Below are 25947 nucleotides of genomic sequence, written 5' to 3'. Positions count from 1 at the left end.
AGTTTTTTAAGGAATTGGAGAATTTCATCTAAGATATCATATTTTTTGACATAAAGTTGCTTATAATATTTCCTTCAAATTCTTTTCATTCCCATAAGAGTTACAGTGATAATCCTTTTAACATGATTAGTCTAGCTAGATGCTGTTGATCTAGTCAGCAAGTCAATTTTTTTCTTTAACAATTATTGAAGTAAAATTTACATACAATAAAATTTACCTGTATTAAGTGTAAAATTTAATGGTTTTAGTGATATTAAAGGGGTGTGCAACCACAATCCACTTTTAGTATATTTACCCCAAAAATAAATGACTTTATTTTTGCTATGCATACTTTTTGAGTATTCGTTTTTAGTAGTTGATTTAGGGTTAAAATATGCCTTTTAACTTATAATCTGTTTCATACCAGTACTAATTCAGTACCAGTAATATATAGAATCTTAGGTCCAGTATAGCTCTATTTCTTCTCCTCTCGGTTGTTATTATTGTCATATATGTTGTAAGATCAACCATACAGTTTTATAAATTTTTTGCAGTTGTTTTTTAAACCATTTAAGAGAAATAAAGAGGAAAAAATATTTTCATTCAGTGTTTTATATTTACATATGTAATAAAGAGTTCTTTATTTCTTGGTGAGAATTTGAGTTACTGCTTGATATCATTTCCTTTTAGCTTAAAGGGCTTCTTTGCCATTTTTCACAGATTCTTCAACCTTCATTTATTTGCAAATGCCTTTATTTTGCCTCAGTTTTGTAGAATGGTTTATTTGGATAAAGAATTCTTGATTTAGTGGGTTTTAACCCCAGCACTTTGAACATATCATCCCACTACCTTCTTATTTCTATGGTTTCTAATGAGAAGTTAGATGTTAGTCTTATTGGGGTCTCCCTGATGTGATGAATCATTTCTCTTTTGCTACTTTCAAGATTTTCTCTTTGTTTTTGTCTTTCCATATTTTTAGAGCCCACTAGGGCTTCAACTTCCTTAGTTTTGTCACCCTGTCTGGGCTTTAGTATAACCAGGTAGTTTAGATTTTCAGTGTGTTTTAAAAATAATTACAGCCTAAATTAATTATTTTTTATATGATTGCCTTTTTCCTCAATCTTTTGTGGCTATGTAATTCAGTAATACCTCTTTGAGGAGGGACTATTTAAACATCTTTGCTAGTAAGAAATGGTAATACTGTGTTAATTTTTTGTTTTATTTCATGTTGTGGCATTGTATACTATTGCTTTGAGATTTTTCTCTTGTGGGGTAGATTTCATACACATATACCCGTATATATTTATTTTCTATATATGTGTCAAATAAAAACATATAAAAATAAGGTTTATAGTAATCAAAGGTACTGAATTTTCTTTAGGACTATTTGATCTTAAATATGTTCTCCTTTTGATTAATATTGAATGATAATCTTTAAGACTAGATAAAATATACCATATAGTATATTTAGTATTTGCATTGAGACATGTATTAATCTCTTTAAGATTTTATGTCTATAAATATTTAACTCTGGACTGTATCATTGTCAAGTAATATCTGAGGCTAGAGTTCCCAGCTGAGTATCTAATTTTGCTGTCTTGTTCTCTTATAAGTGTTACTGTGAGCAATAGGCAGGCAACTGAAAGAAAGAAGGTGAGTGGGACCAAAAAAAGGGGACAAAAACAGATGGTAGGGAAATAAAACAATATAAAATTTCTTCAACATTGTTTATTTTGGATAGTTTTCTTGTTAAGCACGTGGAAATACTTTAACATTTGAGAATTACTGACTTCTTACATGCTATTTTGGAGAAACAGCAAATCATTCATGTAATATAAACACAATTATAGATTATTTTGCTGAAACTTTATTTCTGGGGCTTTTTCATAACAGTTTCTTCTTTCAGATCATATTTTGACATATATTTGGAGGGTCATAAACAGAAATTTAGATTGAATGGTACAATTAATGCCATAAATGACAGGCATTCATTCAAAACTTCCTGAGTATTTATAGTCTTGTTGAGTTATATTCTGCTCTAAAAATGAATGTTACTAATGGGAATAGACTTTTTAGTATTTACCTAAAGTCAGTATAGTGAAGTGTTTTGAACTGCCTGTGGTCCTAGATTGCTAATATGTCTGTAATTATATTAATAAGATCTTACTATTGAAGAACAGTTTGTAGTACTGAGTGCACTTGTATGCAAATTTGCAACATGGTTATTATTAATACCCCATTTTTCACTGATATGCTCACTAAGCACAGGAGGACAATGGAAGTCCAAGTGAGAGTACAAGCCTTTAGATTCTTAGTTTAATTCTTTTTCATTTGTATCAGAGTGTCTCTTTGAGTTAAACGTGTAGAGTAGGAGAGAGAGAGACCAGTAAAGAATTTGATACAGGAAGTAATGTTAAACTTTGAACCAACCGTATTTTCTTTGGCAGGAGTTCCTATATTGCTGTTGTGTATACTTAGTTTCTTGAATGAGGATTATTGGTATTGATATGGCTCTGTAAAATAGTCTTTTTATTTCTGTATTATTGATTTTAGTTCTGGAAGTTAGACTCAAATGCAATTATGAGCTATTTTCCCTATGTTCTATACAGTAGCAACTTGTACTTTTCCAACAGGAGCATTTGAGTGGAGAACAAAAAGTAATGGAGAGTAATTGCAGCCTCCTGTTATTCTGTTTCATGGCACAACCAAAAGACTTTTTTTCTTGCCTTTTTAAAGAAGATAGGCAGGATAGCTGTGTGATAGGAATAGGGCTTTCCTGTCAGACTAAATATGATAAATTTCTTTTTCTGTGAGTTAATGCTTATGGTATTTGGACATATAACCTTATTCATGCTTAGAATATACCTTGCAGTGTGTCCTTTGTGGGAATAAATAATACAATGAAATGCTTAGAGAAGATTTCTTTGAACAATCTTCTTAGATGCTGTCAATTGCAAAGATAAACTATTAGGTCATTAAATATGAAATGTCTGATTTTGAATCAAAAGTGTAATTTATTATATCTCAAACAAGAAGTAGGACAATTAATCAAAGTATGTGCCTAAACTGCCAATAGAGTTTTGCTATCTTAACCATCGCTTGTTTATGCCAGCAGTGAAGAAACCTGGAGAGCAAGTGGTGATGAAATTGCAAAAGGTGTTTTCCACAGCTTGTTCAGAACTGAATATTTTTCCTTGCAAGAAGTGGTTCAAAGAAAGCCTGGAAGAAGTGGTAGTCAGTTGGTGCAAGGTCTGGTGAATACAGTAGGTGACAGAAAGTTTCCGAGTCCAGCCTCTCTAGTTTGAGCAGTGTTGTTTTTGTAACATGTGGTCGAGTATTGTCTTGTAAGAGGATTGGCCTGTCTCTGTTGACCAATCTCAGCTGCTTAATCAAAAGCATCCTCATCATTTCATCCAATTGGTTGCAGTAGACATCTGCTGTAATTGATTGACCAGGTTTCATGAAGCTGTAGTGGATAATACCAGCGCGGGACCACCAGACAGACACCATTAGTTTTTTTTGATGAATATTTGGTTTTGGACTGTGTCCCAGTACTTCATCTTTATCCAACCATTGTGCTGAATGCTTGCAGTTGTCAGAAAGAATACATTTTTCATCACATAACAACATGGTATAGAAATGGTTGACCTTTATGTAGTGAAAGCAAAGAAAGTCAAACTTCTAGATAATTTCTCTTCTCTTCTGACACTCTTTAATTCATGCAGAACCCATCTATCCAGCTTCTTTACCTTGCCAGTGTGTTTCAAATGGTCTAATATTGCGGGAATAGTAACGTCAAACCTTGCTGCTAATTGATGTGTAAGTTGAGATGGATTCGCTTCCACTACAGCTTTGAGCTCATCATTATCCACCTTGGTCTCAGGTCAACCATGTGGCTTATTTTCAAGATTAAAAGCACCAGAATGGAACTTCTCAAAATATTGAGGTACTGTGTGTTCATTAGCCACATCCTTCCCAAACAGTTTGGTGATATTTCCAGCTGTCTGCACTGCATTGGTTCCCTGAGGGAACTCATATTTGAAAATAACACGAATTTTTTATTTATCCATGGTTTCACAAAAATTGCTCTAAAAAAAATTTGAAAGATAATCACAAGCCAAACCATGTGTTTTAAAGAAAGAAGATTGAACTTCATAATAAAAATAAAACAAATGTCAAAGTGAAATGTCAGAGATATCAATTGTCAAACTTAGTACTTAAGGAAATCATACATTTCATATTTAATAACTGAATATTTCCCAGATTTAACCTATTCTTTCTTCCACAGATAACATGGTAGATTAACTTTTTAAAAAATAAAGAAACCAACAACATCAACAAAGTAAAAGGAAAAGAGTGATTAGGTGACTAACTCCAAACATAAGACAAATCTTAAATTGGATATAGAATCTGCCAAAATTTTAAGCAGTCTAAAACAAAGGGAGAATGATTTGTTTTAAGTTATAAATAGGCTAGGTGCCATCTGGGACTTTCATAGCTAGGTTTAAAGGATTTAAAATATTATATTAATGCAAGTAATTTAAAGAATAGACTGTTTTATAAACTTAAGAATAAACATAAAGCAGCACCAACATTTAAGAGGATTGACTCCAATTTTGAAAGAAGTTCTACTGTGAGTAAATGTATCAAACAGCATCATGTGCTACAGAGAAATCAATTGTGAAAGGAAGAGCCATTCCATGCTGGCAAACTTTATTGCCGTAGCCAGCCACCCCAACCTTCACCAGTACTATTGTGCTCAAGTCAGCAGCCATCAACATACAGGCAAGACCTTTCCACCAGAGAAAAGATTACAACTCACTGAAGTTTCAGATGGTCATCAGCATATTTTGGTAATAAAGTATTTTAAAATAAAAGTATGTATAGTATATTTTAGACATAATGCTATTGCACACTTAATAGACTACAGTGTGGTGTAAACATACTTTTATATGCACTGGGAAGCCACAGAATTTGTGTAACTCTCTTTATCATGTGGTCTGGAACCGAACCCGGAATATCTCTGAGTTATGTCCCTATCTGCTTTCCTTAAGAATCATGTATCCTAGAAAGTCTTAAGAGGCAGGGAATCTGAAGAGAAGAAAAGTTCTAGTTCAGCTTTTGTGAGACAAATCCTGTAGCTCATGTGTATTAATTGATGTGTAAAATTTTGCCTGTGTCATATTCATTTAAAGTATGTACTTGAATGCACTTATCTGGAGACCCAGGCATCTCTATAGCCTATTTTGGTGCTTTGGCCTATCTTGGTAGATTGTGAGATGTTTAGCCACAGGCAAGGATATCAAAGACAGGATTTAAAAATCCAGTGGTTGGTAGAACTGGAGATGATCTGTAATAGCCTGTCTGCTTCTAAGATTCCCTGATTTTCATTATTTATAGACATTCAAAGTTCCCAGCGTTTCTGTGTTCTTCCCAGTCTTCATTATGGAACTCCTGATGCTACTCTAATTGAGTTATTGTGAAAGATGTTAGTGATTTTTGAGAATCTGTTTTTTACTAGGGAAGTATGAAGATGAAAAAATTTGGCCCAGATAATCTCTGTTGACACTTATTAAAAATACAAAAATATTAAGCAAGATGTAAAATGATAAGTGAAGAGTTCTTAGCCTGTTTCTTTAAAGACAACTACTGCTTTGTATTTTGTTCAAGAAAAAAATGTTTTACAAATGTTCTTTTTAACAGCAATAATATAATCAAAACCAGATGTCTGCTAAGTAAAATCATGCAATTCAATCTCTTTCCTCCTAACACCTTTACTGATACCAGGAAGTTTTGATTGTGGTAGGTACAGGTTGGTGGATTAAGATCAGGGAGCACATTAAGACTCACAATAGGTTTGAGTAGAGTGTTTCCAATTAGGAGCTTATTAGTATTGTGTGTGGAGACATACAATGCCTCAGAAATGTACTAGGTGCTGGATAGGAATGCAAAAGACAAAATGAGGGAAAGCTAAAATTTAAGAAATTTTAAATTTTTCCCAATTCAATGCTTGCACTCAGGAAAGAGAAAGTAAACTTCTTTTCTCTCCAGAATTGTTCCCAGGGCCCCAAACTAAATTTAAGATAATTAATGTGTTTTATATATTGTCAGTCTAGAACTGTACATCATCTGTAACATTGTTTCTGCAGGAAAAATATTTTGAGATCTAAGTTAGAGACATATTTTTGAAAGGTTATCTTTCATATGTTAGTGATTGCCTGTAGCAATTTTATCTTGTAATGTTAAATGACTGTGGAGGTGGTTACAAAATATTTCTCCTCGTCCTCCTTCTCCTCTTGATGACGATGATGTAATAATAATTGGTGGCAATTTGTAGACACTTGACTCTGTCATGTCCTTTAAATGTATTTTATTTGATCTTTTTAAATACTTTTACAGGTGAAACTGAGGCTTGTTTAAAAAAAGCTCAAAGTAGGGCTAGGATTTGTGCTTTTAACATTGTATTATTCTAAGGGCACATATAACATGGGGAGTCATAGGCTGATAGAATATATGCTTGAGTTCTTGCTAGAAAGAAGATACATAGATGTGAAAGCTATTGTGGCATGAAGAACCAAAATAAATGGAGACTAAGATTGTTCCTACAGCTGCTTTAAGTTATTTGGAGCTTAACCTGTAGTTATCTTATGACCACATCAAGAGTAGTTTTGGATATTATAGAAATCTTGAATTTTGTATTATAAAATGAGTTAGAGATCTTAGGTATTAAAATATACCACCAGTGTTGACATAGTATGAGAACACTGTAAGATTAGGTCATAAGGCATTTTTTACATATTTGATCCATGTTTTATAGATATCAATTTTTAATTTCCTCATGTATAGATTAATATTATGAATATGACTTTTAAGTAATTTTCTTATATGCTAATTTTATCTGCTTAAAGATGTAATGCCTGAAAAACACTTAAAACTTAATACAGTTTTTTTCTGAAAGACTATTTCTGAAAGAAAAAATGTTTTCTGTTTTAGTAATGAATAAAAGAGTTTAAATTTGTAAACTTGTACATGTATTCACTAGGTAGAGGGAGAAAGTATTAGAGATATAATTATTTGAAACATTCCCTCTTAAAACTGGAACAATATGGTTCTGTTGTTGAATATGTTCAACTTAAGAAAAGAAATTTCTTAGTTAACTGAAGACAAAGTGTATTTGGTGCCTGTATGAACATGTCTGTTTTGCTCAGTGCCAAACTCCTAATTTCTGAAAATGCTATTAGGTTTTGTCACCATTAAAAGAAATCAGCTTAATAGTAAATCATTTGAAAAAATTCATTGTGAAAAGATCTACAGGCATTTTAAATATTGTTTGTACACTTAATGAAAAAAATTAGAAGAATTTACAGCAAGGAAGTAGTCACCTGAATCAACACTTTTTAGTGTCCTTAATGTTGAGCAAATTAGCTGATAAGCTAGTTTGAACCTGACTTTCAGGATAGAATAGTTTTGAGGTTGTATTAGTTTTTTTGGTTTTCAGCAAGGCAAGTCTTGATGCTAGATCAATTAGCAAATCCTGAAGACTTAATTTAAATGGTGTGGTAATTCCTGTTATTAGAGATACTTCTTAGAACTGATGAAATTCCTCTTTCCCCCAGGGTATATCAGATCTGTTGAATTGAGAAAGTTGCCTGACAGCATCCTTGTATATCAGAGTCCAGTTCAAAATTGTTAGAATGGAAAGTGTTTTTGAAATGCTACAGAAAATTCTGAAATAAAATTGAATTTTGAAATTAAAAAGAAAACACAAAATGGTATAAAATTAAGTTTAGTGCTTTCTGAAATGTTTTTAAAAGACCTATAAGAGTGCTGTATTTCTTAAAAGTACAGATCCTTGAAGACAGATTTTTATTAATTTTCTTATTGCATTGATCTTACTAAAGACAGCAAGGCTGATAATTTTTGTCAGGTCTGAAGATTGAAAGTATTATTTTTGAATAAATATTAAGAAGGGAGAATAATATTTACAACTGTTTAGTGCATATGCTTTATGTGCTAGCTTTTTCCTGAAGTAAAATGAATCTCAATATCCCATATGATTGGTGACAAGAAACTCTTTGTGCAATTAAGAGAAGATCTGTTTATTTAAGCGATCTCAAAGGTTGTAAAAGATTATACTTGGCTATATGTGAAGGATAAATGTTGTGAAATAATGCCCCTTAGTTCCCCTTTTATAATAAATCTCAGCTGTGTGTTCAGCACAAGGGCTCAGTGCCAAAAAGAACAGGTTCAACTTGTCCGTGAGGATTTGCACCACAGTAAAGTGCACAACTGCTTTTGTAGAGGTCATTGTGGAGGTCACAGGCATGTACAGTTGAATGAAAGCAACTTTAAAACCATGGTAGATCAGATAGTGTTACTTTAGATTCAAGAATCACTGTTAACTTAAAACATTAAAAAGATGGAAAATCATAAAAAGAATCTTCGGATATATTTTCTCTTTATCTATACATGTTTGTATGTTTTCAAATGGATTTAAAATAATTTCTTTGGCACCTGGCATCAGTGTATTTTTAAAGATCTTCAAAATCATTTTTATAATAATTGCCCAGATTTGGAAACATGGACTATTTTAATATTTGTTAAATTCTAAGCAATATTCATGTAATGAAGGTAGGATATGATGGTGGTAGGACAATGTATGCAGGAGTATATGTGCATGCTGGGGGTGAAGACAGTGGAGTGTGGGTGAGTCCTAATAAAGGGCAGATGTTGGAGAATTCCTCCACAAGTCATACATATTTCTCCTGAGCTAACGATGGAAAGGTTCAAAATTTAACAACAACAAAGAAAATATGATCTTATATTTATATAGTATGATTTTTTCCCCAAGAATCTCAGACATACTTTTATATATTTATGGTAAATAGAGGTAACTCAGAAATAGCCTGTGGAAAGACTGTAAGACCCATGACTCCAGCCAATGAGAGTTTAATATAAAGAATACTGTAAAATGAAATAATTAATTAAGTAGATACAGAGCTTATGTGGAGTTGTGTTTTACCTAGAATTGTACTAGATGACTGTTTCTTTCTTTTTTTAAATGGTGGTTACAACAAAATGATAGGCATCCATTGGTTTTAGTATAGAGATTAATTAGTCATCTGAATGTGCTTCAGCCAATGCAGCTGATTGGCAGTAGCACCTGTCTCAGCAACTGGTAGAATGTTCATACTTTTATCAAGCCTGTAGTTTCCAGATGGGCTTCAAAGCTGTGTTCATTAAACTTTCTCATACAAATTACTTTGTTTTGTCCTTTAGGGCACTGTTTTACTAAATGTACCTCTCTTTTAATTAAATAGTTAATTATTTAATTAAAGGAAAGTTATAAAATAAAGTTAGTTTTAAAAAAAATTTTGTAAAACTAAAACAAACGATGTGATAATCTGTGTACTCTTGATTTTGTGGGACCACCACTTACATTTAGTGATCACATACATACGTTCCCAGATGAAAAATTTACAAAAGGTTCTGAGTTCTCTGCATTTCTTTTGTAATCCACGTCATAAACAAAACACCTGTAATTATGAAGAATAACTGTTAAAGTACAGTAAAATGTGATTTAAATGATTGATTAGCACAATCAACTTTCTAGAAAGGTAGTTTACTTATGCACTGCGAGAAATTATTCTTTTTAGTTGGAATAGTCTTGTTCATATTTCACAGTGTCTGCAGTTACGTTGATTCACAGACAAGCCATCAATTTGTATGTTGTTTGAAGAAGATAATATTTTTGCTTGCTATGAAAAGAAGAGTGAATTTCTAAGAGAGTATCTAAAAAGGAAGCACATATCTCAGTACAGATGAAATTTGCATCAATCTAAATGTGTTATGGAAAAGTTAAATGTAAATATTTTCTAAAAATTAATTGTTTTAATGAATTGGGGTAATTTATTTAAAAAGCACTTGTGTGTTAATTTTTAAAGGCCTCATATTTTGGCAAATGTTAATACTTTTAAAGGAAATGAGCAATTTATAATTTATGTTTGATATAAATTCAAACATATATTGTTAAATGCTTGAGAGTCGGGTTAGTTCTGGTGGTATACTTCCTGTTATACTGTCACAGTGCCTAACATCCACTAAATGTTTAAGAAATGGATTTTCATATTGTAGTCCTGTAATAGAAAAGTGCTTGGTAGATTCTAGCAGTATAAGAGTTTAAAATCTGCATAGATTGCTTGGTCTTGGAGAGCTTCAATTTCTTTTCCTATAAAATAGATAAAATGTACTTACCTGAAATATATATATAATGCCTAATAAGGTACTTGGCATTGCAGTAGGTGTTCAGTAAGTATTTCTGTATCCTTTGAATGGAACTGCACAGTTAGCAATCATATTCCATTATCTGTATGACTTTAGTAAAAGACAATTTATGCAAAACTGGAAGTGAGAAGGGAAGCAGTATCCTAAATAGTCTATTCTATTCTGCATTTTAGAGTCTAGACCTGAATTGCGTGATGGTTTTGTAGTGTGATAGTGGTAGTGGTGCTGGTGGTGGTGGTGGTAGTGGTGGTTGTGTGTTTGGCTTGAGGAAGTTAGATTGGGATGGTTAGAGTATTCATGTATTTGTTGTTTCCTTTTAGGACAGAAGAAAGGTAAAATCAGTGACAGTTTGGCTTTGCTCTTCACTTATTTTCTACAATGCGAATGGCACAATAAGTGCTCATTTTGTCATTAAATGACTTCAAATAGAACTGGGAGAGTTGTTATGTAGGTTTTTTGGGAGATGGGGTAGAGGACTAGAGGGATCATTATAAAACATTTGTTCACTCATGAAACAAACATTCCTAATATTTACCAAGTACTATACTAGGCACAAAGGATTCAGATATAAGTAAGTTATGATTTCTTAAATTATTCAGTCTCTATAATGGTATAAAGAAGCTTTCTACTATCTTTTCACTGAGAAACATTTCTGCTTTAGAAGATTACTAATCTTAAATGACATTTTTGTTTTGCTTACATAATAAAAAGTAGTTTAATATTTGTAGAGAAATTTATATAAAGTAATTTTTATATTTTATTACATTCAGAAATTTAAACTTATGTATAAGTTTCATTATTGCTGGTTAACTAAAAGTTCACTTATAGTGCCAAGATAAGAACTGTTTCTTGGAAATAATTTTTGAAATTGTTTTTGAAAACATTATATGAAAGGTTATTTTTAAAATTTCTGGCAAATATGGTCTTTATTAAAATTAATGCAGACTCTTTTGAAGGAAATAGGTTTTGTCTCACCAAATAGTTTCCTTGATGTTTGTCTTTTCTGATCTTTTTATAGAAACAGATACGATTTGCTGTACACTATGTCCTCTTGGCAACAAATGGTAGTTCAGTAGCAAGACAAGCATCAGGGAAAGAATGTAAAAATAATACTTTTCAACATTGCATCATTTATCATGCTCAAGGAAAAATAAAATCTAGAACAACCAAAATAAGACAGAATATACAAAATCTCTCCCTTGGACCCTACCTTTCCTTTAAGCTACTGCCATATCTCCCTGTTTCCATTATTTATCTTATAATTTAATGAAACTAATAATTAAGTTTGTTCAGTGTTTCTATTTCTTCCCATTCTTTCTTCTATACTTTGTATATTCTAACTCCTCTTTTCAGTACTGTAGTGAAGCTTCGCTTGGTATTGAAATTCCCTTCACTAGGAATGCTCTCTCTTCCTTTCCATTTCAGTCTCTCAAATGCCATTTCTTCTATGAATTCAATTGAATGAACATTCAAATACCTGCCATGTTCAGTAATGTCATATCATGTGTACATTTAACTTACATGAATTCAGCTAAAGTTGAAAACACCAAACCAGGGAGAAAAATAGCAAAGAATTCCTCTCTCTTCCCCCTAGTAAAAAATATTTTTTAAACAACATGGATGCCAAATGTAAACTAACTTTGTTTTTCCACAGAAGAAACAGCAATCTGTTCCATTGCTGGAGGAAAAACTAGCTGAGTTGGATTTGTATAAAGAGATTAAAATATGCACAGAACAATGTAGTATACCTTATGGGCTATTTAAGGGACTTTTGAGGGGTTATTTTGACCATTTCTTGCTTTGCTCTGACCTTAGAACCTAATCCCTGGCACTTCGCTATATAGTTGTGTTGAACTAAATCACATCACTTAGGGTCCTTCTAGGTAACACTTAGATCTTTCTTAGATGTTTCAGATATAGAATTATCTGAGGCCAAGATGACTACCTTAGTTCCTTTCCTGTCTTTTTTTTTTTTTGTATTTTTTCAGATAAGGAGTTAAGTTTGTGTGAATGCAATTATAGTCAAAATAAGTTAAAGCAGAGAAAGACAATGCTGTTACTTTTATATTTCATGTTCTCCTATAGTTTGAGAGCCATGGATTTCTGAGAAATAATTGCATGTGTCCACAAATATATTGTTGCAGTTAGCGTCTATATGAGCCATATTAGTTCTAAACCAATACAAAGGAATTTATAGGAATGCTTATTAAATATCCAAGAATTGGTTATAATTATATATTATCTGAGAAGCTTTAATAATATTAATCATTTACTAGGAATCTTTTAGTGGTAGATATTATTTCCTAATTTTTTCCAACCTTTCCATTTCTAAATATGTTACTTGTTATTTTTAAAGTCCTTTCTCAGGGGAAGAACTTGTTATATTGGTATAACAAAAAAAGTTCTAAAAACAGAGTTGAAATGCTATTAAAGAACATTCTTCTGTGCAGTATATGTTTCAGGTAGTCGAATACAAATGAATTTGGTTAACAGATCTTTAAAGTAACTCCACTGCAGTGAACAGATTTTGATGAGTTTCTAGGGTGAATTTTCTAGAAATATTTTCTGGGACTTGGCTTGGCCAGGTGAGGATATATAGCTCATTTGGATCATTTAATTTCTAATGATGAACAAGAAGCTTAAAACCCAGCTATATAGTTATAGAAATTCTTTGATGTTTTAAAGCATATCTTACATATTTGAATAGAAGTGAACATTGCTAAAGAGCTGGAAAAAATATGGTGTTGCTCCTCGTGTATACAGGATGAAACCTCTTTCATATTTTGGAAAAGCCTGTTTTTTTTGTTCTTATTTTTGTTTCATGAGAAGAAAATTTGGGGGGTAAATTGGTAATCAGGCTATTAGGCACCACATTTTAAAAGATAAGGAGTGCTCATAAAGGCTGATTTGTAGGAGTAAGTTATCATTAGGATGCTTAAAGGATCCAGTCATAATTTTTTTAAGTTACAGTCTACTTATTCCCAAACATACATTCAGAAAGGAAATGTAGTCTGATGATTCTAGTAGAGAGCTGGGGAACCAGGGATTAGTGCTTATTTGTTTTTTCCGCTGGCTGTTTCTCTAGTGTATATATAATCAAATTATTTTACATTAAAATTTAGAAAATTCTGTTTATTTTTATGATACACTGTGAGTCAGTGGCTTATTTCCACTTAGTGGTCATAAAATCATAGCAGGCTAGACCTGCTGGTCCAGTCTCCCTACTCACTCTCCCATTCCCCATTGTAGATGATGGAAATGAAGCTTACAGAAAGTAATTGTTTCACCTCAGTTCATTCTAGTTTAGAGGCAGTGCCAGGATAAGTACATAGTTACCTTTTAACATGCAGGGCCTTGTCCCTCATTTGTCATTTTATTGTTTACTGTAAATTTTTAAAGAAATTTGAGAAAGCCATTTCTGTGGGGAAAATGAATTGTACTTATCATGAAATTAGGTGCTACCAGGAAGTTATTACCATGCAGCTGTTGCAGTGATGACAGGCTGACATCACCCTAGAGTGACCGGAACAGCATAGTATAACAATTGCTCTGCTTGCTCCTAAAATAAATTGCAAACAACTGAATTACCAAAGAAATGTTAGTCAGAATGAACAGTTTATAGATAGTGACAGGTATATTCTTTAAGTTCTCTATCCCATTAAAAAATTATTTGTGGGTACACACAATTTTTTAAAAATCCACATCCATATACATATGTACAAATAGACATATGTGTGTGTATATATATGTACATACATATGCAAATCACATGTGAACACATAAATTATTAAGGTATTACCAAAATGGAAATAGTTATTCAGAAATACCTCGATTGATTTTTCTATAGATATTTTCTCAGGAAATAGTCACTAGAATTATAGTGGTTTAAAGCTATCAGAGTGAAATATTCTGATTTCTTGGTTCCATTTAGCAATGTAACACATTCTATAGAATTTGATGAATTTAATATTGTGAAAGGACCCAGTTTAAGAAAACAACCACTACAATTTTTTTTTATTTAAATGACCCTAAGAGATAAAAGTGGAAGGCACAATCTCATTGTAATGTGATTTGCTACATTATAAGTTCTCCAAGGGCAGGGTCTCCTATCTGTTTTGTTCACTTTTCTGTTAAACTGTTATACTTTCAGTTCTTGGCATACAGTAGGTGTTCAATATTTGTTGTGTGAATGGATGATGAATGCTGCAGAGTAACCATAATTTTTTATCTGAAATTTTGTTAAAATGAGTACTCCAATGTCTGGAAAGCACATTCCTAGCCTAGGGATAAAAAGCATTCACAAACTGTAAAGAATAAATGAAAGGAAGAAATATTAAAGTCTAGAGAAGGTGGAGGTTTATCTTTTATGTACTCTCATAGTACATGTAATTAACAGAATTACAATTGTTTATGCTTAGTGAGAGCATTCTTAAATTTATAGAATTTTTACCTGATCATCTTATGGTTGTCCTAGCATCCATACCACTAAATCAGGTGATTGCTTTTTTATATTATTATATTTTTATATTATTCATTAATTCAACAAAATATTGAGCAGCTTTTTGGTGCCAGTCACTATGCTATAGTGAACATACAGCCTTACAGTCTAATGGGGGAGACAAATGGTAAACAGATAATTATGCAGAGTTTAACAAGCTTACAGGGCTTATTAGCAAATACATTGAAGATGATGAGGCTAGCCTGGTAAGTAAAAGTCATTAAGCAAGACAGAAAAATTTGAGTTCTGAATTCAAAAGTGTGTTAAAGGATTTTCAGAATCATTTAACCTATCAGCCTAAATTGTTGACACTTTATGAATTACAGCCTCTTCTGTGGTACTTAATAGAAAATCACATACTGATTGGTATAAAACAACCTATATATACTAATTGACTATTTCCATTGCTATTAATTTTGTTACATAATAATATACTTAATCATGTTATTCTAAATAGTTTGCTGCATTCTAAAGGTAGTGAGAGTATGTATGTGTTTTAACATAGCCTGTTTTTAGAGTTAGCACAAAAGGTAGTCTTCTTTATTTGGTGACAAAGAATAATGATAATATTTGTAGTATAACAGTGGTCTGCAACCTTTTTGGCACCAGGGACCAATTTCATGGAAGATAATCTTTTAACAGATGGGGGGTGGTGGTGAAGGGGAGTGGGGGAAGGAAGAGCTGGAGGGGAGGAGAGAGGCAGAGCTGGGGTGGGACAGGGACCTGCCCTGGTTCCTAACAGGCCTCAACCCTGGCCTGGGGGTTGGGGACCTCAGCAAAGTAGTTTTTTCTTTTTCAGCAGTTTTTTCTCTGACTACAGAATTTGAAAATCTAGATAATTTGGTATTAAGTTGGCTTTACTTCCAAAATTTATTTTGAATTCACCCACTGCTCTTCATCTCTATCATCCTAGGCTAGTTGCAATAATTTCTCTCCTGAACTACTGCAGTAACCTTCTATCTGGTCTCTCTGTTCATCTGGGTACCCTGTAATCTATTCTGTAAGCCTTTTGGGTCATTCTTCAGATGAGTAGATGATGGAATAAATAACATTAAAAAAAAATCAGACCATCGCTTACTTGCTTAATGTCTTCCAATGTCTTCCCAATACTCTTAGAATAAAATCCAGAATACTAACCATCCACTCTCTCATCTTTGAGAAAATGACATTTGTATGAAGAAGTGAATAGTGAAAAGGAGTTAGCAATGCAAAAATTGAAGCAGAGAAAAGAGCGATAACAAAAGGCCTAAGGTAAGGAAGGTTTTGGCATGACTCAAGTGCATTACATTCATTGTGCTGTCAAACCTCTCTGCTAATGATAATCTGTGTTTGTAGCTGCTCCCCAGTGCTAGCATCACCACCTCGGCTCCTCTTCAGATCATCAGGCATTAGATTCTCATAAGGAGCCCCAGAAAAATTGTCTTCCATGAAACTTAGGAATGGGGGGGTTCGTGGGCACACAGCAGGAGGTGCGTGGTGGTGAGCCTGTTGTTCGAATTACAGCCTGAGCTCTGCCCTACCCTCATGCCCATAGGTGGAAAAATTGTCTTCCATGAAACTGGTCCCTGGTGCCAAAAAGGTTGGGGACTGCTGCAATATATGGTCTCACAGCTGGCTTCTTTTAATTAGGGTAATGTTTTTGAAGTTCATCTGTGTTGCAGCATGTGTCAATATTTCATTCCTTTTTATTGCTGACTAGTATTGTATTCAGTATATTGTATGAATGTTGAATATATGAATTCATATTCATACTGTATGAATATACTACATTTTGTTTAATCCATTCACCAATTGACAGACATTTAGGTTGTTTCCACTATTTGGCTACTGTGAATAATGCTCCTATGAACATTCATATATAAGTCTTTGGTCATATGTTTTCATTTCTCTTGGGTAGATACCTATGGGTGGAATTACTAAGTCATACAGTAAATTTATTTGTAACTTTAAGAAAAACTGCCAAACTAATTTCCAAAGTGGCTGCGTGTACATTCTCATCTGTAGCGTCAGTGAGTTCCAGTTTCTCTACATCCTTACCAAGACTTTTTATTATCTGTCCTTTTGACTATAGCCATTCTAGTGAGTGTAAAGCAGTATTTCATTGTGCTTTTAATTTGCATTTTTCTGAAGATTAATGATGTTGAACATCTTTTCGTGGGCTTATTAGCCATTTGTATATTTTTGTGTGTGTGAAGTACCTATTAAAATCTTTTGTACATTTTTAATTGGGTCATTTGTCTTTTTTATTATTCAGTTGTAAGAATTCTTTATATATATTCTGGATACAAATCATTTATAAAATATGTGACTTGCAGATATTTTCTCCCAGTCTGCATTTTATCTTTTTTTTAATCTCCTCTTCTCAACTTTTTCCTTTCTCAATTTTCCTATTTCTCTTAATCAGCTCTCTCTGGATTTCACATTTTGATTTCTACCTCAGCTATAACAGAGTGCTACCCATTCTTGCAGTTTTAATTATAATTCTTCTTTTTTTCTCTTCCCCTCAGTTACTACTCAAATCTAGACCATATTACTTCAAACTTAATTATTAAATTAACTGCAAACTTGCCCTACTTGATTCTAGGCTTTTTCTTTCTTTGGCAGTATTATGTATTTCTTTGTTATAAATGCATGGCTATTTTTCCTTCAAAACTAACAAAGACCCCATGATCTATTTTTAAACTTTTTATAATGAAAAATTTCAAAAATAGCAAAGGTAAAGAATAATACAATGAATACTCATTTGCATAAATGAATAAAAATTTGATTATATTTCTCATTTTTACTTATAAATTTTTACAGGTAGAATTACTGGATTGAAATATATGAAGCTTTTAAAGGTTTACTAAATTGCTTTTCATAAAGAAAGCAATTCCATAATTACCAGCAGTGTATTAGAGAATCTTCACACTGTCTTATTGTATTGAACTTTATTCATTCATTTTATCACTTATTTGCTAGTATGATAGAAAAAAAGAGATTCTGACATTGTTTTGCAGGTTCTGATTTCTTACTCTGTCAACTCAAATTAGCTTTGGTGTTTTTTCTAGCTGTAATTTTAACTATCTATACTGATTCACTCTCTGCCCACCGCTACTTCTCCATATACCTGTCCTTATGTTTTCTTATTGTCTCAGGACACAACCTACTGCCCTGGTAGTAATGATGTCCTTGCCATTGCCTTGCTTTTGCAGACTTTGTCTGTCTGTCCTCTGAGGTCTAGTACAAATTTCACTGTTTTATTCTTCCATCTTTTATTGATTCTTCTTCTTTTTAAATTTTCTATAGCATTTAAGTCTATACTATATCATTTGGCACCCAGCCAAATGCATCATACACTTCACTTCTTTCATCTGAATCCTCCTTTTTCTGATAATTTAGGATAATATCTATCACATTTATTGTTTTGGTGGGAATACCACATTTAATAACCATTTTTTATCTAGAAAACTTTTAACATACCCTTTCCCTTCCAATCACTTAAAAGCCTAACACTTTCCTCATATAGCTTGTTAAGACATCATCTGGGTTGTTGGTAGTTTTTAATATGTCAAGTAGTATAATTCATTGTTCTCTAAGTTCTTCCACAGCTTTAGATTTGAGAAACTTGGCATCTATCTCACACCACTTTTTTAAGAGGAAAGATAGATTGAATGTTAGAAGGCCAGTTTGTGTATCATTTATGAACTTTGCTTTATCATTCGTATGGTAAACAGAACTACCACTGGGTAGTATTTATTTCTCTCTAAATATTATGTTTTTTAATATTTCTTTCTGAGCCTTTGGTATTTTAAGTATCTAAAGTATAAACATTTGTATAAAAATTGGTTTAAAGCATGTGGGATTTACATAGTGACTTTAAAACTTTTAAATTGAACAACCATGATTATGTTGTCTAAGAATAGGATATTAAAAGGCATTGTGGTATGGTGGAACTTACACTGGACAGGAATTAGGAAATCTAACTCTATGTGACCTTAGAAAAATTAACATTTGGGGGATATTAGTTTCTATATCCATAAAATAAGAGAGTTGGGGTAAAACACTGGCTTTGGAATCTGACAGACTTGGCTTATAATCCTCAACATGCCATTAACTACCGTGTGATCTTACTCAGTTACATATCTAACCCTCTGTTCCCTCATCTGTAAAGTAGGGCTAACAGTACTTATCTCATAAAATTATTGTGAATCCTAATGAGTTAATACAATACCTACAAAAAGCTTTTAGAATAGTGTCTGGCACAGAGTAAATAATGTTAACTATTATTATTAGATGATCTTCATATATCTACACAAACTTCAGAGAAGAGTTTGAATTATAGGATATCATAACTTTAGTAAGTTGAGTATTATTGCTACTATTTAGGAAATTATCAGTTTTAATATGTTGTTTCTACTATAATGACTTAACAGAGCTTGTCTTTCTCAAATATTATCTTCCGTGGAAAGTATCCCAGCTCTTGAAAATACCCATTCTGGATCATCCTTTCTGGGCCTTGCCATCTAATTTCTAAAATGAAAATGGAGTGTTAGTGGAATGATAGTAAGTGTGAATCTTTAATTGTTGCAGTATTTTCCCCTCTCCTCTTCTCCCCCACCCCCATAGCTTAAACATGTGATACTAATACTGGACATTTTGTATTATATGTCAGGAGAATTTAGAGCCTGGCAGCTTATTGAAGAAGATACTTAGAAACAGGGATGTCAGAATGCTACTTAAAATATCCCGTGTAGTCAGGCTTCTTCTTAACCTATGTAATGCTCTCTACTTAGAATAAGTGGTCAGAAATTGTTTTACTCTGTGATAGTATAAGATTTAGCTTGACATTTTTATGTTTATTTAGAAAGGTTGTGAAACATATGGAGCTTAGAGGTTAAAATAATATTAATGACATTTCTGACATTGCAATTTTATTTCCTTTGTGTTATTCTGGCTAGGCAAATGAGGAAATTAGAATATCTAAAACCCATTTTTAAAAATTTTTTGTGGTGAAATACATGTAACTTAAAAATTTAACATTTTTATCATTTTAAAGTGTACATTTCTATGACATTAAGTACATCCATATTGTTGTGCATTCATCACCACCGTCCATTTCCAGAACTCTTTCATCTTCCTCAGCTGAAACTCTTGACCCACTAACTCTTCTTTCCTGTCCCCAGCCTTTGACTGCCAGTCTACTTTTTGTCTCCATGAATTTGACTACTTTAGGAACCTCATATAAGTGGAAATTATACAACTTTTTTCCTTTTGTGACTGGCTTATTTCACTTAATATGATGTCTTCAGATTCATCCGTGTTGTCATATATCAGAATTTCCTTTTTTTTTAAAGGCTGAATAATATTCCATTGTATATCTATTTTGTCTATTCATTCTTCCCTTGATGGATACTGGAATGCTTCTACCTTTTGGTTATTGTAAATAATGGTGCTGTGAATATGCATGGCTGTACGAATATCTCTTTGAGACCTTGCTTTCATTTGTTTATGGTATATACCCAGCAGTAGAATTGCTGGGTTACATGGTAATTGTTTTTAATTTTTTGAGGACTCTCCATATTGTTTTCCACAGCAGCTACACCATTTTACATTTCTACCACCAGTGTGCAAGGATTCACATTTCTCTATATCCTCACCAACATTTGTTATTTTTTGTTTTTTAAAAAATAATAGCCATCTTAAATAGCCATGGATGTGCAGTGGTATGTCATTGTGGTTTTGATTTGCATTTCTCTGATGATGATGATGTTGAGTGAGCATCTTTTCACATGCTTATTGGCCATTTGTGTATTTTCTTTGGAGAAATGTCTGTTCAAGTCCTTTGCCCATTTTTGGTGAAGTACTTTTGTGATTACATTGTCAGAGATACCTATAACAATATGACTGTAAACCAACTAGGATGATACTATATGAAACTGAACTAGTTAAAGAGAAAAACCATGAGTTAGGTGCAGACATTGTCAATGGTTATTCCTCACTACTATAATTGTATTTTATCACTTTTTAGTTGTAACTTTTATTTTAAAAAATAAAACATTTAACATGTGTACTATGCATCCAATTTAGTAATTTAGGGGAAAAAAGGAAACTAAGGGATGTAACAAAAGTAAAAATATATAAATTAGAAAATGGAGGAATTGATAAGTACAAGAATGTTTTATAAAAAGATATGAAATAGAGAAATTGATGAGAACTATACCAAGAAAAATAATGGAACTAGGGTTAGAATAAGAAACTATGGACGGTATAAAAAATAGTGATTTTTATAAATTAGAATTCTATGCCTAGATGTATGATAAACAGGCAGTTCTGAGTGTAATGGTGTTATATGGCTGAGTGGTGCTTTATTTTGTATACTTGTGCTCAAATATGGTCTGTAGGTCCTTGTATTTTAGTTATCCAGCAGTTCTTTCTTCTGAGAAAAATACCTGGATGTTTTAACGCATCTTATTTTTTAACGTAAAATTTTCTTGTTTTATGTGTGTATATGTGTATATGATATGAAACAATACACATTTGGTGAGTAAGTTTGTAAAGACTTAAGAGAATAGACATTTAGGGGCAAAGCTTTGCACAGAATAATTTCATTAACTTTCTTCCCTAATTAGCGCTTCTAAAAACACACAGATTACGAAAAATGTCAAAGCTGTTTAATGAAAATAGGAAAATGTGAGGATGGACTATGCTTATATATTTCTTGAGTTTTACCATTGACATGGAACAATTGTACTGTTTAAAACTGAATTTGAATTTAATAATGGATTTGGTTTTCCTCCTTTAAATCATGTCTCAATGACTGTATGTTAATTATATGGTGTGGGTTTCAGTAATGTAATGCATTGTACCCATGGAACAGCACACCTAATGGATGATATTTTTAATGCAAAGAATTTAATCTATCTTTAAAATGATTATAAATAACTAGCAATATAAAAGTAATATTAAAAGGTATTAATTTCCTTCATTTTTCTAATAGGGCCAACATATTTCATTAGCACCTATTCACAAACTTGAAGAAGCTCTCTATGAATACCAACCACTGCAGATAGAGACATGTGGACCAAAAGTTCCTGAGTTTGAGATGCTAGGAAGACTCGGGTAAGTGTCCAAAAGAACTTCACATTGAGGAGCTGGTATGTAGGACTTTGTTCTTGCTGTTTTTACCTGACACTGTGCATTTCTATATTTTCAGTTTATAGAACTTTATTCTTTAAAAAAAAAAAATGAACAGTGTTTAATACTAAGTTAAGTTTTATTTAGTACATTAATTTTTCTATGGACTTGTTAGGTCTCTTGAAATTGAGACTGGAATTTATTCTTTTTTAAACCTATCGTTGGCAGCCATATTGGAGTGGCTGTTCATTTTCAGCTCACTATACACACATACACACACACACATATGTATATTTTTATATATATATATTTTTATAAAGAAACTGGGGCTTGATTTAGTCAGTAGTAAGCCAGTAAAAATGTGAGTTGGGCTCTTTGCCTTGAAAAAGGGTAGATTTCCTGTCTGCTGTCTACAGTGAAACTACATTTATAAGATATGAACTATGAAATATATTTTGTTGAAAAGTATAATGTAAACCTGGCCCAGTGGTTCAACCATCATATCATATGCATCATTTTGGAAATCTGGGATTGTGGCTTTTGTGAGTGATGGAGATGGTCATAGTCTGTCTCATGGGAGCAAGTGGGTATTTGTATATTTAAAAAGTGCAGGCACTGGTGTTTTAATGTAAACTATTGAATGGAAGACTGATAAAGAAACTGCTGTTTCTCAACAGAAGAAAATAGTGTAAAGAATATGAATGAAAAAAATGGGTAGGCTGGGCGCGGTGGCTCACGCCTGTAATCCTGGCACTCTGGGAGGCCGAGGCGGGTGGATTGTTCGAGGTCAGGAGTTCGAGACCAGCCTGAGCAAGAGCGAGACCCCGTCTCTACTAAAAATAGAAAGAAATTATCTGGCCAACTAAAAATTTATATAGAAAAAATTAGCCGGGAGTGGTGGTGCATGCCTGTAGTCCCAGCTACTCGGGAGGCTGAGGCAGAAGGATCGCTTAAGCCCAAGAGTCTGAGGTTTCCGTGAGCCAGGCAACAGAGTGAGACTCTGTCTACATATATATATAAATAAATAAATAAATAAATAAATAAATAAATAAATAAGTATAATGAATCCAAGTAATTAAAAAGCAATGGAGGCTTGGCAAGATGGCGGAGTGGAGGTGACCTCCTGGATTTGTGCTCCCGGAGAAGCCGTGGATCTCCACCTGCCACAACGCTGGAGGATTGCTCCTCCACAGGAAGGGTGGGGTGAACCCACGGAGAATCACCGTGGGACACAGGGAACAGGAAAAAACAGAGGCGAGTGGGAAATCAGACCGAGATAATTTGGAGAGTGCGGGACGGAAAACAGACAGCGGAGTGCGGGACGGCCGTGCCTGCCTCACCGGCGAGTGGGGTGGGTTCAGCCCCACAGCAAAGCGGCTTGATCTCCCCACTGACCCCCACATCCACTCGGTCAGGGATCTGACTGAAATCGGTGCAGAATCATCGCGGGAGACTTGGAGCTCCGAGGACAGGTGACATAGGCGGGCGAGAGCTTGGACTCTGGCGGGTCTCCGGTGCCCTCTCTCTTAAAGGGACAGACACGGACCTGCACCGAGGCGAGGGGCTGCGAGCGTGAAATATTAAAAGCGAGAGGTTTTTTTTTTTTTTTTTTAATTTCTCTCTTTCTTTCTTTCTTTCTCTTTTCTTTCTTGTTTTCTCTTTATTCTCCTTGTTATTCATATTGTTTCTCTCTCTCTTTTTTTTTTTTCCTTTCCGGTGGCCCTCCAGCCCAGGAGCTACTGTATACTCCTGAGTGCTCCAGACCCCCAGCTCTGATTCCTATCGGACCCTGAATATTGCCCCCCAGTACCAGTGATCTGCGGGTGGGCAGCAGCAATTGTGTGGGCCAAGGTCTAACTGCTGCAGAGCCATAGGGTGCCAGGCGGCTCCCTAGGAGGCTCCATCCCCTGATCCATAGAACCTCTCCAGGTCCCCTTCCCAGGTGTGAACACTGAGTGCTTCCCCAGACGCAAGAGTGTGGAGCCCGGACCTTGGGAACACTGGGACAGTGTAGACCCTTGCCCGTGGGAGCTGCAGCAGCTGGGGCACTGAGGGAGTGAGGGCACTGCCTCCTCTGCCTAGCCAGTGTCTTTCCTGCAGAAAGAGACAGAAACCACACATCCAGAGGAAGAACCAAAAGTCGGGGGGGGGGAAGAAGGGAAAGAAAAAGAGAGGGAGAAGAGGCTTTCTGCTTGCAAATAGTGTGAATCCTGCCTACTAACTGAAAGTCCACAACACAGTGATTTAACTTGCCAAACTGGTCTTAGGTCAAGCCAACCCTCTGGGGGTGGACCCATCAGAAGCAGTCCCCCAACTGAGATAGAAAAAAACTCTAAACAACACACAACAGTCTCCCCCTATAGACAAAGGAAGCAACATACCTAGACTGTTTCACAGCCTAAGAACAGAGTACAAGACGTGCTGTTAACTAGACTAAAGCTGTGAGAAAAGAACTAACGATAGAGCCAGATGGGAAGGGCTCAGCGGAAAAATATGGGGAGCACAAAAAACCAAACGGAAACCTCGCCCCCAAAGAAAAATACCAACTCTCCTCCAATTGGCACAAGCCAGTTTCAGAATACCAACATGTTACCAGAAGAATTTCAGTCTTGGGTTATAAATAAGCTGAATGATATACAAGAAAAAATTGATATCCAACGCAAAGAAAACGCAAAAAAATTCCAGGATTTGGAAGAAAAATTCACTAAAGAAATAGACGTATTGAAGAAAAACCAAACTGAACTCTTAGAAATGAGGGATTTATTCAGGGAGCTACAAAACACAGTGGAAAGTCTCAAGAACAGGGTAGATCAAATAGAAGACAGAATCTCAGAGATCGAAGATAACTCTTTCCAATTAAATAAGACAGTCACAGAGATAGAGCAAAGAAATAAGAAAAAAGATCAGAGTCTTCAAGAAATGTGGGATTATGTGAAGAAACCTAACGTGAGAGTTATAGGCATCCCTGAAGGTGAAGAAGATAATAAGCAAGGGCTGGATAAACTATTTGAAGACATAATAGAAGAAAATTTCCCAGGCCTTGCTAAAACTTTAGATATACAGGTTCAAGAAGCTCAAAGAACCCCTGGTAGATTCATAGCAAATAGGAAAACACCACGCCACGTAGTCGTCAGACTGACCAAAATATCCACTAAAGAGACCCTTCTTCGAGCTGTAAGGAGAAAGAAACAAGTAACATACAAAGGGAGGCCCATTAGAATTACGCCAGATTTCTCAACTGAAACTTTACAAGCAAGAAGAAGTTGGGGCCCCATTCTCACTCTTCTGAAACAGAATAATGCCCAGCCTAGAATCTTGTACCCAGCTAAGCTAAGCTTTCTATATGAAGGAGAAATTAAGACATTCTCAGATAAACAAGGACTGAGGGAATTCACCAAGACAAGACCACCCCTCCAAGAAGTACTCAAAAGAGAGTTACACACGGATCATCACAACAAAGACCCACGAATGTAAAACCACCCAAGAACTAAAGATCAAATTCTAGCCACCACAATGGCTCAAGAGAGAAAACATAGCAAAGAAGTTCTACCCAATAAGATAAACAGAAATCTGTCCCAATTATCAGTTCTCTCACTAAATGTCAATGGCCTGAATTCCCCACTCAAGAGACATAGACTGGGCCATTGGATAAAAAAACACAAACCAAGTATCTGCTGCCTTCAGGAAACACACTTAACCGGCAAAGATGCATTTAGACTGAAAATAAAAGGATGGAACTTGATATTTCAAGCAAATGGTAGCCAAAAGAAAGCTGGTGTGGCAGTTTTAATTTCCAATAACTTAGTCTTTAAACCAACAAAAGTAATAAAAGGCAAAGATGGTTACTACATACTGGTGAAAGGCACAATTCAACAAGAAGACATAACCATACTTAATATATATACACCCAATCTAGGTGCACCCAGATTCATAAAGCAAATCCTACTCGATCTAAACCAAATGATAGACAACAACACTTTAATAGTTGGAGACTTTAACACCCCACTGACAGCACAGGACAGATCTTCCAAGCAGAAAATAAGCAAAGACATAGTAGACTTAAACAGAAT

General features: G+C 34.1%; 1 protein-coding gene across 1 annotated transcript in view; it reads left to right on the top strand.

Moving 5' to 3' along the window:
* Positions 1-25947, top strand: part of MNAT1 (MNAT1 component of CDK activating kinase) — a 194441-nt gene that overhangs the window by 102013 nt on the left and 66481 nt on the right. The window contains exon 7 of the mRNA XM_045566155.1: positions 21741-21862. Within this exon, the coding sequence (XP_045422111.1) occupies positions 21741-21862 (122 nt within the window). The remainder of the gene's footprint in view (positions 1-21740; positions 21863-25947) is intronic.

Source organism: Lemur catta, chromosome 1 (assembly GCF_020740605.2).
Source record: "Lemur catta isolate mLemCat1 chromosome 1, mLemCat1.pri, whole genome shotgun sequence".
NCBI lineage: Eukaryota > Metazoa > Chordata > Mammalia > Primates > Lemuridae > Lemur > Lemur catta.
Note: the sequence above shows the minus strand (reverse complement) of the source record. Positions and strands in the feature narration are given on the sequence as shown.